The sequence below is a fragment of the Eutrema salsugineum genome, unplaced genomic scaffold (genome assembly GCF_000478725.1).
Source record: "Eutrema salsugineum unplaced genomic scaffold, Eutsalg1_0 scaffold_19, whole genome shotgun sequence".
Taxonomy (NCBI): domain Eukaryota; kingdom Viridiplantae; phylum Streptophyta; class Magnoliopsida; order Brassicales; family Brassicaceae; genus Eutrema; species Eutrema salsugineum.
In genome coordinates this window covers 640,174-656,395 of record NW_006256838.1, presented here as the reverse complement: position 1 = coordinate 656,395, position 16,222 = coordinate 640,174, and the positions used below count along the sequence as shown (strand labels likewise).

Below are 16,222 nucleotides of genomic sequence, written 5' to 3'. Positions count from 1 at the left end.
TCAAATAAAAAAACATGGTTTTGGTTTATCTCCCATTTAGCTTTTAAGTAGATCAAACAAAATTAACTCACTTTCTGGTTTTGGTCCAAATTCTTCACAAATAGAAACATGGCTCAGTGGTTAAGCCGTTAACGTACATTCCTAGTAAATTAAACAGCTACTACTATTTATAGCTTATACAACCAGTACACTCACGTGGATGATGGTTCAGCCATGAACCTGTCCTAAAGGAGTACTAGATGTCTAGAACTTGGACACTCAATAATATACTATGCACAACTCTTCTGCTATATACATTCCAACGGATAAAAAAGGAAAATACAGTACAAGAAGCCAATAAGTTCGTTACATAATCAATTTCTCTTACCAATGTTGCTTACGATCCTATGGTTTGAGGAAGAATAATCAGTACCGACCCATAACTCATGTGCTGTCCTGAGCAGCCATTCTTTCGCAAACACTGGACAGAGATTTGAGATTGCATTGTATAAGAGCTTCCACGAAGTAACAAGTCTCGTCTTTGGTGTTCCCTTCTGGTACATCCACCACGAATGACTCGATTACCATTGTGCCAGCTCTTCCATCAATTATCTCTGGATGTACTGTAACAACTGATGAGTAGTTCTGCAGGGAACAATAGATGAATCCAGTTAGTAAACGTGATTAGCTGCCCATATCGACTCTACGTTTGCCTCTTGATACAAGATTTCCCATTTGAAGGTTTACTAGATCCATAAAAAACATGGATCAAGAGGTTTAGTCCATTGAAAGATGCCAAAGACTAGTTGATTGGGCACATAAGGCACTGGGACTATAACTGTGATCAACTCAAAGTGTAGTCATTGAAAGATGCTAAAGGCAGCTAATTGGACACATAGAACTAGCTGTATCAAAACAATGATCAAGTCAAAGTGTTGTTCATTGAAAGAGGCCCAAATGCTAGGTAATTGGAGGATTTGGGGTTCGAAGCAAAACCCATTACGAGTTTGGTTAACAAAACCAAAATCCAACAGCAAAACAAATTAGAAGCCTTTGGTAGCTCACTGAAAGATGCTAAAGGTAACTACTAGCGCACAAGTTAGTCACGGCGTATGAGTGGTTTTTGCAATTGAGCAGACAATTTGTTGAACATGGAAAATCTGATGTGTAGAATAGATTTCCAGAAGGGGAAAAACCTTAAGCCTGTGATCACCACCGACGATTTTGATACCAAGAATGTGCTCATTATCGTCCAATTGCTCCAGTCTCTCGGTGCTTGTGGTAGCTGGGAGGCCAGATTTAACGTCTACCTCTCGAACACTGCCGATTCCAAAATCACCATTCATCACACATCTACTGACAAAGGGCTTGTACTTCTGTGGCTGATCAAATCTCCTCACCAGAGACCAAACCTGGCAACATTTAAATCAAAATCAGTTCGAATTTCGAAATCCTTCGTGTTTAGACGCGTAACATAAACAGATTAAGCGATAATTCCACGAATCGAGCTTATATGTGTATTCCCTAATCCCAGAACAATTTGGATCTGATTTGCACGAAAAAACAACCATCAATCAAAGCCATCAAAATCGTAAGAACTGATATCAAAGAGACTGCGAAATCCAATCGCATCAATCCATAAGAAAACGAATCGATCCAGTGATAGAACCAGAGACTTACGAGATGAACAGGCGCTTTGATATGCTTAACGAGGACAGAAGAACACTGATTCTCCTTTGGATCGTGTCTATGGTTCAAACGAACCTGAAAAAACTCCGTCGCACCACCGGAAACGCCTCCGCCTCCACCTCCGGCGTCCATCGTCAGATTCATATTTCAGATCGATGATACCCGTTTCTAGAAAATGTTAGCTGCTTCTTTTTTTTTCCTTCTGAGCAAACTCTTTGTATCACGGAAAGAAAATGAAATGGAGAATATAAAAGATTCGATGATTCGAGAGACTTGACGAAGAGATTTGAGATAAGGATGGGTTCCAAGTTGCAGAGGGTTTGGTGCAATGTACAGGGGAATTAGCGTCAGCTTCATATTCCCTCTATTTTGTATTTTTTTAAAGAAATCATTACTAAAAGAAAATTTGTATGGAATCCCATTTATAGTTTGTCCGCATATTCGATTTTTTTTTTTTTTTTGGTGTGAAACAAATCTTCGGAAACTCAATATTATGGTCCATATTTCTGCCTATTTTTAGTCCAGGTGAGTTAGGTAAGTGTTCTTTACTAGTGTTTGCCCCTTTTTTTTTATTGTTTAGTGTTCATATGCGATGTACATTCGTCTTTTTTTAAATTGCACATCATTTTCAGAAGTATTTATAAGATTTATCCAGTGTACGCCTAACTTTCTTTCAACTTAATTACATTGTTGACTGTTTCAGTTTAAAGCTTTATAAATTTGTCGCTATCATCTTAAAGATTCCAATCTAGAGTTTTCCCCTTTCAGATGCAATTATCTTCTATATTCTTAAATGATACTCCCTCTGTTTTATTATAGTTGATTTTTTGAATATTTACACACAGATTAAAAAAACTATAAATGTTCAATTATTTGCTGTTTATTTTGTTTAATTACGTTACTTTTACAACTAATTTTATTACTTTTATTAGTATTACTGGTTTTTACTTCAACCTGGGCTTTTCATCTCCTCTCTTTTAATTAATGCTTACAATTAATAAGTTTTGTAAAGCAACATGCATTAATATGATTCATTCAACTTAAAAAAAAGATGTGCATTAATTAGATGTAGGAAATCAAATATTATGAAACAAGAAAAAAAACCTAAAAAATCAACTAGGGAGTACTACATTTTAGTTGAGTGTGACATCATGATCTATTTCAAAGTAGGCTTAAGCAATGAAAAGAAAGACATCATGATCTTATTTCAAATCTTCATCGACCATTTGATTTAAACCTTTTTTTTCTTCTTTTAAAAAAATAGAAGTAGAGCGTTTGCAAAAAAAAAAAAAAAAAGAAGTAGAGCATGGCAGTAGTCAGTAGACCTATAGGGCTAAGTTTTTCAGTGTGAATGTTTTGGAGAAACATAAGCCCAAGAGGTAGAAAAGCCCATGACTATAATGAAACCGAGGGGTATTATGAGTACACGTGTCGAGTGGTGAAAACTGACAAGGTAGTTTTCCGTTTCTCTCTGGCAGAACATTGACCCCAAAATTAGAAAAAAGAAAATAAAAAAGTAATATTTGTTTTTTAAGTAAAAACAAAAGGAAAATTGAAAACCGGCGGGAAACAAAAAGGCGGCTTCCTGCCACCACCTGGGGCACGATATGTGGAGGTTACTGACGCTCTTTGCTTCATGCAACCGAACATTTGGCTCGTCATGGTCGTTTTCCTCTCTTGTGCCAGAATTACCTTTTTACCCTTTCTCCCTCCGTGTTCAAAAAGATATTTTCATCTAATGAAGCACGCTTCCGATTTGATAATGACGGAAATACCCTCGTCCTCTGCGTTTAATTTGAATTACATTGCCGTATGGGAATTTTTTTTTTGTTTCTTTCACACTCCATCGGTTTTGTTAGATCTTTGGGATTTGACTTAAATTTTAGAAGAAAAGAAATCGAGGAAACTTGTTGAGTATAAAGTCGCGAATATACGAATTCAATCGAGAGAATTTAGTTTTTTCTTTTTCTTTTTTCATAACTACATTTACCAAAATGTTCTCGCTAATTAAGCAAAAGAACGGCTAACTACTCTCCAACCACCACGGTTTTTCCGATCTGTAAATAAAAGACCACGACGAGGGCATTTACGTCCTACTTGGCTTTTTTTCTCCCTCCATCTATCCACGTGACTTGATTCTCGTCTCTCTCCTCTTTCATTTTTTCACATATATATAAATCGGCTTGCATCTACATCTGTGAAAGAGAGAGACGGAGAGAGAGAGAGATTCATGAATCTTTTACAGAACAAGAACAAGTTTCAGAATCTGGTCTGACTCTTTGTAACCTTTCCCGTTTAAGATTCATCGCACGTATTTAAATCTCCATTTCTCTGCCATTATTGGATTCTCCGCCTCTTTTTTTTTCTTCCTCTGAATCAATTATCAAAGATTTGTTCGATTTCGTCTCCTCCAAAGAATGGCGACTTTCTTAATCTCGATGATTTGATGGTGATATAATTCCGCTGATCCCGACGTTTCAGAAAGGCTGTTTTGATCCACCATTGTTGTTTGCCATTGATCGATCAAACACCAAGAATAAGGTAACGCATCTCGAGGCTCGTGTTTTTCAATCTCTGTTTTGTTTCTTCCAAATTATTCTCGTGAAAATCCGTCAAATCTCCGTATATTAATGAACAAACGCATATCATATCTGCTTTTGTTCTGTTTTCTTTTTTAAAAACTTCAAACAAAAAGTTTCCATTTTCTTCGGTTTTTTAAATAATTTCGGTGCTCGAATAAATGAAAAGCTTTCCAGGTAATTTTCGTCGTAGTTTTCTTTTTTTCTTTTAAACATCTTCTTCGTAGTTCATAAAATATTATAACAAGCCAAACAAAAAAAATGTCGACAAAACACTACTATTTGAAATAGAAAAACAATTAGACAAAACGTTCTTTTCTTTTCTCGATCTTTATTGTTGGGGATGATAATACGATGAGCACATCGTACGTGGCGCACGTGGAAGCACCTCTGTACGACGGACCCAGTCCAACTATTAACAGATTCGAACCCCACTAAACTAGTCACATACGAGAGACATAAGCTATGGTTGTTGTTATTAGTTGGTTCGTAGGTATATTTTGTGGAATTAATGACGTGTCACTTCTTTTAATACCTGCCTTAAATCGGTCCACAATAACACACATTCCATCTGTATGTGCCAACAGTTGACCCTGGTCAAACTAATTATAACGTTTCATTATCTAACGCCCAATTAAATCGTTACATTGTGTTCCGCATATGTAGAGTATGAAATAGTTAAGATTTTCTACTACTTTTTTTTGTTAATGAAAAGACCAAAAAAAACTGGGGTATATAAGAACGGCTAGACAATTTAAGGTTGTTATTTTCCCTTTCTATTTTTGTTTGATTTTCTTATAATTAGGACGATATTTTCCTTCTTTTTCAGTAATTGGGATTATTGTCTTCATTGCTAAAGTTGGAGTTTTGTTCATAAAGAATGGCGTTTAATGCGGCTATGGCGTCTACATCTCCAGCGGCGGCGGCGAACGACGTTTTCAAAGAACATTTTGGACTCCGTAGATCGTTATCCAGTCAAGATCTCGTCGTGAAATGCGGTGGTATACGGAGATCAAGTTCCGACAATCACTTGTGTTGTAACTCCGGTAATAACAACCGAGTTCGTGCTGTGTCTGTACGTCCTGGTCCGGGAATGAAAAACAGCCGATCTGTAGGAGTGTTCTCGTTTCAGATTTCGAGCTCCATAATCCCGAATCCGATAAAATCATTGCTATTTGAAACGGACACGTCTCAGGAAGAGAAAGAGAGTGACGAGGTTGAGAACGAGCCGACTTTAGATGGAGCCAAGAAAGCGAATTGGGTCGAGAGGTTGCTTGAGATAAGGAGACAGTGGAGGAAAGAGCAAAGAACAGATAGTGGAAATGGTGATGTTGTTGCAGAGGAAAATGTAAACGTTACGTGTGGTTGCGAAGATGGAGAAGGTTGCGTCGCGGATTACGGATCTGAAAACGGTGATTGGGAACGCGAATCGTTTTCAGAATTGCTCGTTAAGGTTTCTTGGTCAGATGCTAAACAGCTGTCTCAGTTAGCTTATTTATGTAACGTGGCTTACACGATACCTGAGATCAAGGGTGAGACTTTGAGAAAAAACTACGGGTTAAAGTTTGTCACATCTTCATTAGAAAAGAAAGCTAAAGCAGCGATTCTTAGAGAGAAACTCGAGCAAGATTCGACCAGGGTCCCTGTTATAACATCCCTTGAATCAGAATCCGAGAAGCCTCAACAACGATCATCTTCATCTTCTGCTTCTGCTTACAAGATTGCTGCTTCGGCCGCATCGTACATTCACTCGTGTAAAGAGTATGATCTTTCGGAACCTAATAACATGGTTTATAAATCAGCAGCTGCGGCTCAAGCTGCAGCGTCTACGATGACCGCAGTGGTTGCTGCGGGTGAGGAGGAGAAGCAGGAAGCGGCGAGGGAGTTGCAGTCGCTACAGTCCTCTCCTTGTGACTGGTTTGTGTGTGACGATCCCAACACATACACTAGATGCTTTGTGATTCAGGTAAAAATGCTTTTAAGGTCGTAACCATAAGAAAATCCTCTGTTTTCTCAAATCATGATCTCCTTAATGTGGTCACTGATGCTATAATTTTCTCCAGGGTTCTGATTCTTTAGCTTCTTGGAAAGCAAACCTCTTCTTCGAACCAACTAGGTTTGAGGTAAAGATAGTGAACTATGTTAGGAGTGGACATTTGGTTTGGTTCAATTCGGTTATTTCTGTTGGGTTTTTACTGAGAAGTCTTCGTATATTAATATGGACGGTCATTACAGGATACAGATGTATTAGTCCACAGAGGAATTTACGAGGCAGCAAAAGGGATATACGAACAGTTCTTACCCGAAATAACTGAGCATTTGTCTCGACATGGCGATAGAGCTAAGTTTCAGTTTACGGGTCATTCTCTTGGAGGCAGTCTCTCGTTAATAGTGAATCTGATGCTGCTCAGTAGAGGACTCGTTAGCTCTGAAGCTATGAAACCTGTGGTCACGTTCGGTTCACCGTTTGTGTTTTGCGGCGGTGAGAAGATTCTGGAGGAGCTTGGTCTTGACGAGAGTCATGTTCACTGTGTGATGATGCATAGAGACATTGTCCCACGAGCCTTCTCATGCAATTACCCTGACCATGTTGCTCTCGTCCTCAAGCGCTTGAACGGGTCATTCCGTACACATCCTTGCCTCAACAAAAACGTAAGTAATCACTGCTTTTTCGTTTGAGTTATTTATAGCCTTTTTTTGTGAAGCTTTTGAAAATTTTCAAACACAAAAGCAACAAATTGAATAATTTTGATTGGGTTTACGTCGTTTAAAAATGCTTGATAAGAAACAAAATTTCGATTTTCTAACTATATAATAGCTAATAAACGCAAACACAAATATTCACGTTTGCTTTAACAAAAAAAAATATTCGCGTTTAAAACACAAATTATTGCGTTTATTTCGAAAACACAACATTTTTTAGTCTTTCTAATTTTTTCTTTTATTTTTTATTAATATTTCTTTTCATTTCATTAACGTGATAATAATGTTGTTTGTGTGCTATTCATTTCAAAGATATTTAGTTAAATGTTGTATTATGAATTAAAGATATACACAAAATTTCGAACTAATTAGTTTACTACAAAAAACTTTATATACAAGCATTAGACCAATTGTTTCTAACGTAGATCGGGATCTTCTATATATATGCATGAGACTAATAAATTCGAAAATTGGCCTTTGAACTAATCACATCGCATGTGCAAAGGAACTTTCTTTGTCTTATATATATATATATCTTATATATATATATATATATATATAAAATAAGGGAAATACGGGTAATAAAAGGGCTGTATGTTTTGTTTTTTTTTTTGCAGAAACTGTTGTATTCACCGATGGGGAAAGTATTTATTCTACAGCCGAGTGAGAGTGTTTCGCCGACGCACCCTTGGCTACCACCGGGAAACGCTCTCTACGTATTAGACAAGAGCAACGAGGGTTACTCTCCCACGGCGTTGCGTGGGTTTCTAAACCGGCCACACCCGCTCGAGACGCTGAGTCAACGCGCGGCTTATGGCTCGGAAGGTTCGGTCTTGAGAGACCACGACTCCAAAAACTACGTCAAAGCCGTGAACGGAGTTATCCGGCAGCACACGAAGCTCATCGTTAGGAAAGTCAGGAGAGAGAGGAGGGCTACTGTTTGGCCGGTGCTGACGTCAGCAGAACGGAACTCTTGGATCAACGACGGGAGCCTGACGGCGACAGAGGAGATCATGACACGTGTCTAGTAAGGGGGAAAATTTGACGGTCGATGCCTCCTTTTGAGGTGTGTATATAAATGGAATCTCTTCTGATTATGCGTTTATTTTTCGTTAAGAGTTGTGGTGACCCGAAACGAGTTAATAAAAATGTTGTAAAGACGTAAATAACTTTTTCCGTTAGCAAAATATTAATCGAAAGCTATATATGGCATGGAAGCAACTTCTTTGAATAACATGTAAATCAGATATATTAAAAATTCAGATGAATCGGTTATCAATTTTTTTCTTGTCAATATTGTTGCCTACTGGATGAGTTATTTTTACTCCAAATCCATAGACCATTTGTTTTCGGTGGATCAACTAAGTAATATATTCATGGGCCTGTCAATAAGAAAGAGCTAGGCCGAATACTAAATTTGAATTTTTTGCTGGGCCATTGAATAATCTAGGCGTGTTTATCGGAGAAAAAAATGAAAATTTTAATAATCTTCACCATGTTCATATTTTCATTGATTACGAAACACATTTCATTAGTCATAAAAACGTAGAATAAGATTTGTTTTCTAGGAGCCGAAAGCGACACGTGTTCTCTTACAAACATATACATCAAATTAAATCAACAAAGAGGTCGATAAATTCACTTCAATGTCTTTTATTGAATGGTTTCATTTCATCCATAGGAATTTAGTGAGCACGTGGAATATTTACAAACTCAAAATAGAAATACGTAGCATTTACTTCTATCATTTTAATTATGTTTATTATTACTAATGAAAATTGAATTTATCATTGTGTGTGTGACTCTATGATATAATTGGGATAATTAAAAATCTGTAATAAATGTTAATAGGCTAGTTCTATTTTGAAAAAGTACAGAAACGCCCCTGAGAGGCTGAGATTTCCCCGGAATTGCCTATCCCCCGTCACCAAACACTCCCACATTTTCCTCCCTCTCCCAGAAAAAGAGAGATAGCAGAAAAATAAAAAAAGAGAGAAAGGAATATCAGCAGAGAAGGGAGAAGATAAAAAAAAAAAAGCAAAATAGAAAATAAAAAAACCTAATCAATATATACATCTTCATCATGTCTTCTTCATCATCTTCTTCCGCACGATTTCAGTCCGCCAGTGTAACCCTGATCAATCTCGCATTTGCCTCTCGATTCGTCGATACTGCTAGATTTTCTCTCGATTTATCCTAGGGTTCTTCTTGATTTCCGCCTATCTGTTTTTAGAATCTAACTTCCGTTCTCTTCGTTTCTCCTAGGGGTTTCTTCTTCTCCTGGTTATTCCTCCTTGTTCAATTCGGTTTCCCTCACTGCGATTTATCATTTTGCCCAATTTTTCTGTGCCTGAGTCGTACAAAATCGATTAGATTCTTACAATTTCATTTTATAGTTAGATAATCTGCGCAGATCGAAGGTTATTTTGGCTCGTAGTCATTAGATTTATTCCATTAGCGTGACTTTGAAGCCGTGGAAGATAGAGAATCCAATGGTTGCTTAATAGCAGCCGCAGAATCAACCGTAACGGTTGGGCGAAGTCTATTGATTAGATTAGAGGGTGTGCTCAGAGGTGTCGTTGTGTACAGAGTCTGTGACTGCGACGGGAGAGATTTGCATGGGTGAGCATGAATCATGGGCGGCTTCTCCGCCGTCACCCAGTGGCTTATTTCCGAACGGGCTATTGCCAGGCAAGGCTGCATCTGTGACACGGCCGCTCGATGCGGAGCGATGGGCCAAGGCGGAGGATAGAACCGCTAAGCTCATTGCTTGCATCCAGCCAAATCCTCCTTCCGAAGATCGCCGAAATGCTGTTGCCAGATACGTGCGGAGGCTTATCATGGAATGCTTCCCTCGTCAGGTTGAGGTGGGTTTTCTTTTGCAGCTGTGGTTGCAATGACTCGGATTGTGTTTCGGCTTTGATTCGAAAAGCGTCGGAACTTTTTGTTTTTCTCTCTAATGCGTAGTGCTGATAGAGGCATATGGAATGTAAATTACTTGTTTGCGGTTTGCTCCTATTATCAAGAGAACTTGGAGATTTGCACTTTTTGTTTTCCTGAGCAAATGTGTTTTTAATTCATATCTGATACTTGACTTTAATTATCACTATTCATGTCTACCAGATCTTTACTTTTGGATCTGTACCATTGAAGACTTATTTGCCTGATGGAGATATTGACTTAACGGCCTTCAGTACCAACCAAAATATGAAGGATTCCTGGGCTAATTTGGTTCGTGATATGCTGGAAAAGGAAGAAAAGAATGAAAATGCTGAATTCCATGTCAAAGAAGTCCAGTATATTCAGGCAGAAGTATGCCCCCTTTTGATCCTAATCATTTTGCTTCTTTAATCTCCTTTTATATTCTTGGAGGTATAGATGAGTCGCTTGACATACTCGATTGTGTATTAAGTTTTTGCCGGTATGATGTTTCAGGTAAAGATAATTAAGTGTCTGGTGGAGAATATTGTGGTGGATATATCTTTCAATCAGATTGGTGGGCTGTGTACACTATGCTTCCTTGAGGAGGTTGGCTGCCCACCAAAGAGAACATTCCACTTGCTTTCTCTGTCTGAGTTTGGCAGATTCTTTAATCTCTAAACCTTTATTTTGTTATATATGCAGGTTGATCAGTTTATAAACCAGAACCATTTATTCAAGCGTAGTATCATATTGATTAAGGCCTGGTGTTATTACGAGAGCCGTATATTGGGAGCTCACCACGGGCTTATTTCAACATATGCCCTGGAAACCTTGGTTCTTTACATATTTCATGTTTTCAACAACTCATTTTCTGGACCCCTCGAGGTAGTGACTTTCTGAAACTACCTTTATTCTATCAAGAAACCTTTTTCAACTCGTCTGACTGGATTGCTTGCAATTGTAGGTTCTCTATCGTTTTCTTGAGTTCTTTAGTAAGTTTGACTGGCAGAATTTTTGTATTAGCCTCTGGGGCCCTGTTCCAGTTAGTTCACTACCAGATGTAACAGGTATTTACGAACTCCTGTCCATCTCACCTTTGTGCATCTAACTGTCTTTAGGACTGATTGTCTTGCTGTGCAATGGTTGACAGCGGAGCCTCCTCGAAAAGATGTTGGAGAGTTACGATACAGCGAAGAGTTTCTTAAAAAGTGCAGTAGAGTTTATGCAGTTAATCCTGTTTCTCAAGAGACACAGGGGCAGCCTTTTGTTTCCAAACATTTCAATGTTATAGACCCTTTGCGTGAAAACAACAACCTTGGACGCAGTGTCAGTAAAGGTACTGCCTATTTCAGATTTTTTTTTTGTTTTGTTTTTGTTTGTTTATAATCCGTACTTTTGAGCGCTAATCTGCAATTTGCATACTGTTGAAGTTGTTCTTTTTTTTTTTTTATACCATATGGAGCTAGAAGATGCACAAACATGTTGATATGCTGACATGCGTGGATTATGTTTTTGCTGTTTATTGTTGGGGCAGGTAACTTCTTTAGGATACGAAGTGCATTTACACTTGGTGCCAAGAAGTTGGCTAGGTTACTTGAATGCCCTAAGGAGAATTTGATCCATGAAGTTAACCAATTTTTTATGAACACATGGGAAAGACATGGGAGTGGTCGTCGTCCTGATGCTCCTGGAAATGACATATGGCTATCAAGACTGGGAGATCCTGAGCCTTCTCATCAAACTGAAAATGTTAGTAATTCTTCAAGCAGCAAAAGAAACCAAAATTCCGCCCGTCGTGGTGGGGTTCAAGGAGCTCGCAGTATGCCCTCTCAACAGAAAAACTCTGGAACAGAAGTTATATCTAGCGCAACATATCAAACCCAAAAAAGTTGTGGCAACTCTTACCAACCTGCTCAAGAAGTCCGTTCTAATCAAAATGCTTCAAATGATAAACTTCAGGAAACTGTTAAGCCAGAAATCATGGTGAATAATTTTCAGGGAAGGCATCTCTTTGCCAGGACGCGGTCAAGCCCTGAGCTTACGGAGACATATGGTGAGCCTCTTTTGCAATCAAGGCGTAGTAGAGCCCCAGAAGCTGGAAAACGCCAAACTAATTCTATGAGGTCTGATAATATCAGGAAAAAGAATCTAGAGTCTGAAAGTTTGTCAAGCAATATCAGACATGCAGCTGACTCATCGTCAGTTAGGCATACACCATCCCCTCGAAGTCCTGATAGTACTGCTGACATGAGCAGTGCAGTGAACAGTTATTATGATGATTTAGGTTCAGTTTCCGTAAATGAAGACTTAGGGGAACCGGGAATGCAACAGGAAGAGCAAGATCTTGTTAACTCGATGACATCTGTTGCCAGGCAAGGTTTTAATGGACACTTCCATTTCCCTTTAAATTTTTCTACGGGCCATTTTCCATTTCCAATTACACCTTCCATCTTAGCTTCAATGGGATATGATCAGAGGAACGTGCCTGGTATTGTTCCTTCTAATCTTCCTTTCATTGAGACACCTTGGAGTACTAATGTGCAATTTCCGCAAAACTTTGCTTCTTCACCATATACACATTACTTTCCCAGTGGATCCCATCCAATTTCAGAAAAGCTGAGCAAAGCTGGTAACGAAGACATGGGGTCTCCAGAAGTGAACGTTGACGAGTCTGACCATGATCTCTGGCACGATCAAGAAAGGGGAACTCATAGTTTTGGACTTGAAAATGGTGGGTATGGAATGCATCAGGCCATTGATAAACATCAGTCATCTATTGCAGAGCACAGTTTTGTACCCTCAAGTCGTAAATTACGGTCAACAAGGGGAGATGATGTAGAAAATTCCCACTCTCCAGTCAGAGGCAGTCAGATTAATAGTGAGGAGAGAAATGCAGGCTCTAGATCCGTTTCTTGTGCTAGTTCCGTTAGAAGCAGGACTTCATCTGAAAGCTCTTGGGATGGATCAACTACAAGGGGCTCAAAGCCAGCTAGGGATAAACGGAATAGGAAAGTAGTTTCTGGGGCTACGTCTGCACTGTATGGAAAAGGGAAGAGTGTTCCTGAGCACACGATCCAGGTTGAAGATGATAACAGAGAATGGATTTCCGTATCAAGCAATGAAATAACAGAAAGAGATCTGGGCCCTCGGCCTACTGTTGCTTCATTTCAACTTCAGAGGCATCAAATACATGGTCATGAACTAGCTCAGGCAAGTGGATCAGAGTCCACAATGTCTCTTGCTCCATTTATCCTTGGCCATGGCATGCAACAAAACGAGGTTGATAGTTCTGGATATACTTTTTATCCCACTGGGCCACCTGTTCCGATCGTTGCAATGCTTCCAATGTACAACTATCAAGCTGGTGGTAATGCCGCATCAGATACTTCGGCAAGCCACCTCAGTGTGGATGAAGGAGTAGAGATTCATGATCCTTGTAAAAGTTTTGACTTCAGGGGACTTGATCAGTCTGATATAGTTGTTTCTTCCCGCTCCACCAAAGTTGGCGCTTCTGTAGAACCAACGGAGCATAAAAATGATATTCTCAATGGTGATTTTAAAAGCCATTGGCAAAATTTGCAGTATGGCCGCTCTTGCCAGAATTCTCAACATCCGCCGGTGTTGTATCCTGCTCCTGTTGTAGTGCCACCTGCTTATCTACAGGGGCGCTTACCATGGGATGGTCCGGGAAGACCTCTTGCTTACACAAATGTCGTGAATCAGCTCATGACCTACGGACCTCGACTTGTACCCGTTGCTCCCGTACAACCTGTGTCTACCAGGCCACCTAACATTTACCCTCGTTATGCTAATGAAACTCCCAGATATCGAAGTGGGACGGGCACCTATTTTCCTAATCCTGTAAGAACTGAATACTTTCCTTGAATTTCCATTATACTTGCGTGCATGCTTTGGTCGATCAAGGTACAACCTTCATTGTGTTGTCTGGTCTTGTGATGTGATGATCTCTGTCCAGTGGTCTCGTGAAATTTCTACAACTTGAGCTACTTCCTAAGGCATGAAAGAGGAACTTTTGCCTTATTTTATTATTGATAAAATGTTTCAGGACTTTGGCCTATGGGTCTTGAATGAATTTACAGGATGATCTGTCTGCTTACTCTACTTGCATACAAGTCCGCTACTTTGAGAGCTTTAGTCATATTTCAGGCTATGCTTCTGGGTCTTTTCCGTTCTATCTTTATCCGCCCCCTGCTTGTTATATGCTCTGCTTATACTGATGGAGCATTGCTATCTCCTCCTTTGTTGATTCTATCCTGTGTTTCGTTTGTTTGTATCTTTTGATATAAAACTCATGAGGTTTTGGTTTGTCACACTGCTCTAAACTTGTGTTGAATTTGTTGCAGAAGATTTCCCCTAGGGAGCAGCGGCCTACATCTGGCATGAGGCGAGGGAATTATGGGCATGACAGAAACGAGCATCACAGCGATAGAGAAGGGAATTGGAATGTTGGTACAAAGACACGGGGTTCTGTACGTGGCCACAACAATCGTAACCAAGCTGATAACAAGCCAAGCTCAAGGCAAGACCGATCTGATAGGCATTGGGGGTCGTCGTATAGGCATGAATCGTCCTCGTATTCATCTCATCATTCTCAAAACGGTCCTATTCGCTCAAATAATTCACAAGATTCTCCTGGAAACGTTGCTTATGGCATGTACCGACTGCCACCGGGCATGAGGCAGAGCAGTGTGACTTCTTCAGAGGGACACAACGCTCCATCTGTCATGATGTTTTATCCATACGATCATAGTACTGTTTACAACTCACCAACTGAACTTCCTGAGTTTGGGTCTCTTGGACCTGTGGGTGAAGCGCCACATCTAAATGACGGAAGCTTGTCTGCTGGTGGGGCATTCGAAGATCAGCCGAGGTATCGTGGTACTGCTGCTTCTGCTCATATGTCTTCACCTGATGATCCTTCCTCGCCTCGCTTCCCCAGGTAAGTTTGGTACTGTAGACTTCCAGACCAATTTAGGTTTCTGGGAAACAACATTCTTGATCAGATTTTTCTCTTGGTTTACATCAAACAGGGGAAAGTAACATCAATGCTTTAGCTGGAATAAACCCAAGAACTGGTAGAAAACATTACGATCACACCACCAGGATGTTTGTGAAGCCGTGGAAAGAAGAGTCAAGACAGGACTTGATCAACCTCAGACCAATCTGGAATTTTGCTCTTAAGCGACAAAGAAAGAAACCATGTCATGAGGAATCGGTAAGCATCACTCATCGATCCAAGCTAGTTCAGAAAACGCAGCGATACAAACAAGCTGGTCAAGATAAAGCAGGACTCTTTCTTAGACGAATTACGGTTTAGGTAACTTTTTTTTCTCCTTTTTATCACTCTTTCCTTAGAATTTCTCTCCATTAGAAAATGTAGCCTTTTTGCCCACATAGAGAAACTAATAGTATTCTGGGCTTATCGTCAATCATGTTTCTATATTCAAGAAATAATTTCTTAACTTTTTTAGGAAAAGAAATTCGTACACTTTTAGCTCCTTGTAGTTATATTTTGATGATCTTATATATTTTTGAGAAGTGATTTTTGCTAAGATTTAATTTGAGGATGGTTGATTACCAAACTACATAAAAAAAAAACGAATTGAGCAAAAAAAAAAGGGACAGAATGATGAAATAATGATAATAATAATAAGTGTACAATATGTTTCCATTGTGAAGAAGAGGATCAAATTTCATGTTTTGCCATAATTGATGAGTTTTGTTTAAACCGCATTTTCTCTCTTTCTATCTTCTGTGATGGAGAAAGCGATTTAGTTACATACAGTTTTTAAACAATCTCAATCCTTGAAAATTGGCACTCCCAAGAATTCTTAAGCGAAGAACATTTTCAGATTTTAATTGGAAATTAACCAGTGTAATTCAAATTGAAGGCGGGCATCAATAAACAAATGAACATAGTTGATATTCTGTTAGCGAGGCGGTGTTGGCAATTTTTTTTCAAAATTATTAGTTATGTATCTGGTTGTATTCTTATATCTATTGTGTTTATATTTTATATAAATATAAACAAAATAAATGTTAAAAAAAATACTATATAGTGATGGAAAATCAATAATAAGTTTGGATTTAAATTGATTTGAGTAAATAATGCAATTTAAGCCCAATACGTTTTTCTGTGGAATATAAGTCTAATCTTTTTTTTTTATACCGCTCGAGGAGGAAAAAGCTATAACTAAATAAATTCTGTGGAAACAATAATCTCAGAGCCGATCAGGGTTTATAGCAATTTGAGAGACGAGGAAAGGAAGAGAGGTCAGGAACGAAGTAAGTAGAAATCGCGAAAGCAGATATCGTTCCGGAAAATATGC

General features: G+C 39.0%; 3 protein-coding genes across 8 annotated transcripts; 2 read left to right on the top strand and 1 right to left on the bottom strand.

Annotated features, from left to right (window-relative positions):
* Positions 1–147: 147 nt before the first annotated feature.
* LOC18019809 (abscisic acid receptor PYL9) lies at positions 148–2,111 on the bottom strand. The gene is made up of 3 exons (XM_006402394.2): positions 1,660–2,111; positions 1,176–1,391; positions 148–624 (listed from the first exon to the last, which is right to left on the bottom strand). Exons 1-3 carry the CDS (start codon positions 1,810–1,812, stop codon positions 424–426), a joined length of 570 nt encoding a protein of 189 aa, XP_006402457.1. The 5' UTR covers positions 1,813–2,111; the 3' UTR covers positions 148–423.
* Positions 2,112–3,882: 1,771 nt separating this feature from the next.
* Positions 3,883–8,162, top strand: LOC18019808. Of its 4 annotated transcripts, none has more exons than XM_024157162.1 (5): positions 3,883–4,209; positions 5,127–6,213; positions 6,311–6,370; positions 6,483–6,899; positions 7,568–7,978. In XM_024157162.1, exons 2-5 carry the CDS (start codon positions 5,128–5,130, stop codon positions 7,976–7,978), a joined length of 1,974 nt encoding a protein of 657 aa, XP_024012930.1. In that variant the 5' UTR covers positions 3,883–4,209; position 5,127. The 4 variants fall into 4 exon arrangements, with proteins under 4 accessions (XP_024012930.1, XP_024012929.1, XP_024012928.1 ...); XM_024157161.1 differs by having other exon boundaries at positions 5,107–6,213; XM_024157160.1 differs by having other exon boundaries at positions 5,077–6,213.
* Positions 8,163–8,968: 806 nt separating this feature from the next.
* LOC18019807 lies at positions 8,969–15,429 on the top strand. Of its 3 annotated transcripts, none has more exons than XM_024156973.1 (9): positions 8,969–9,817; positions 10,074–10,262; positions 10,386–10,478; positions 10,575–10,757; positions 10,837–10,939; positions 11,023–11,208; positions 11,407–13,733; positions 14,240–14,832; positions 14,924–15,429. In XM_024156973.1, the coding sequence occupies exons 1-9, from the start codon at positions 9,569–9,571 to the stop codon at positions 14,931–14,933; spliced, it is 3,933 nt and encodes a 1,310-aa protein (XP_024012741.1). In that variant the 5' UTR covers positions 8,969–9,568; the 3' UTR covers positions 14,934–15,429. The 3 variants fall into 3 exon arrangements, with proteins under 3 accessions (XP_024012741.1, XP_006402455.1, XP_024012742.1); XM_006402392.2 differs by having other exon boundaries at positions 14,237–14,832; XM_024156974.1 differs by lacking the exons at positions 14,240–14,832; positions 14,924–15,429 and adding an exon at positions 13,939–14,213.
* The last annotated feature ends 793 nt before the right edge of the window (positions 15,430–16,222 follow it).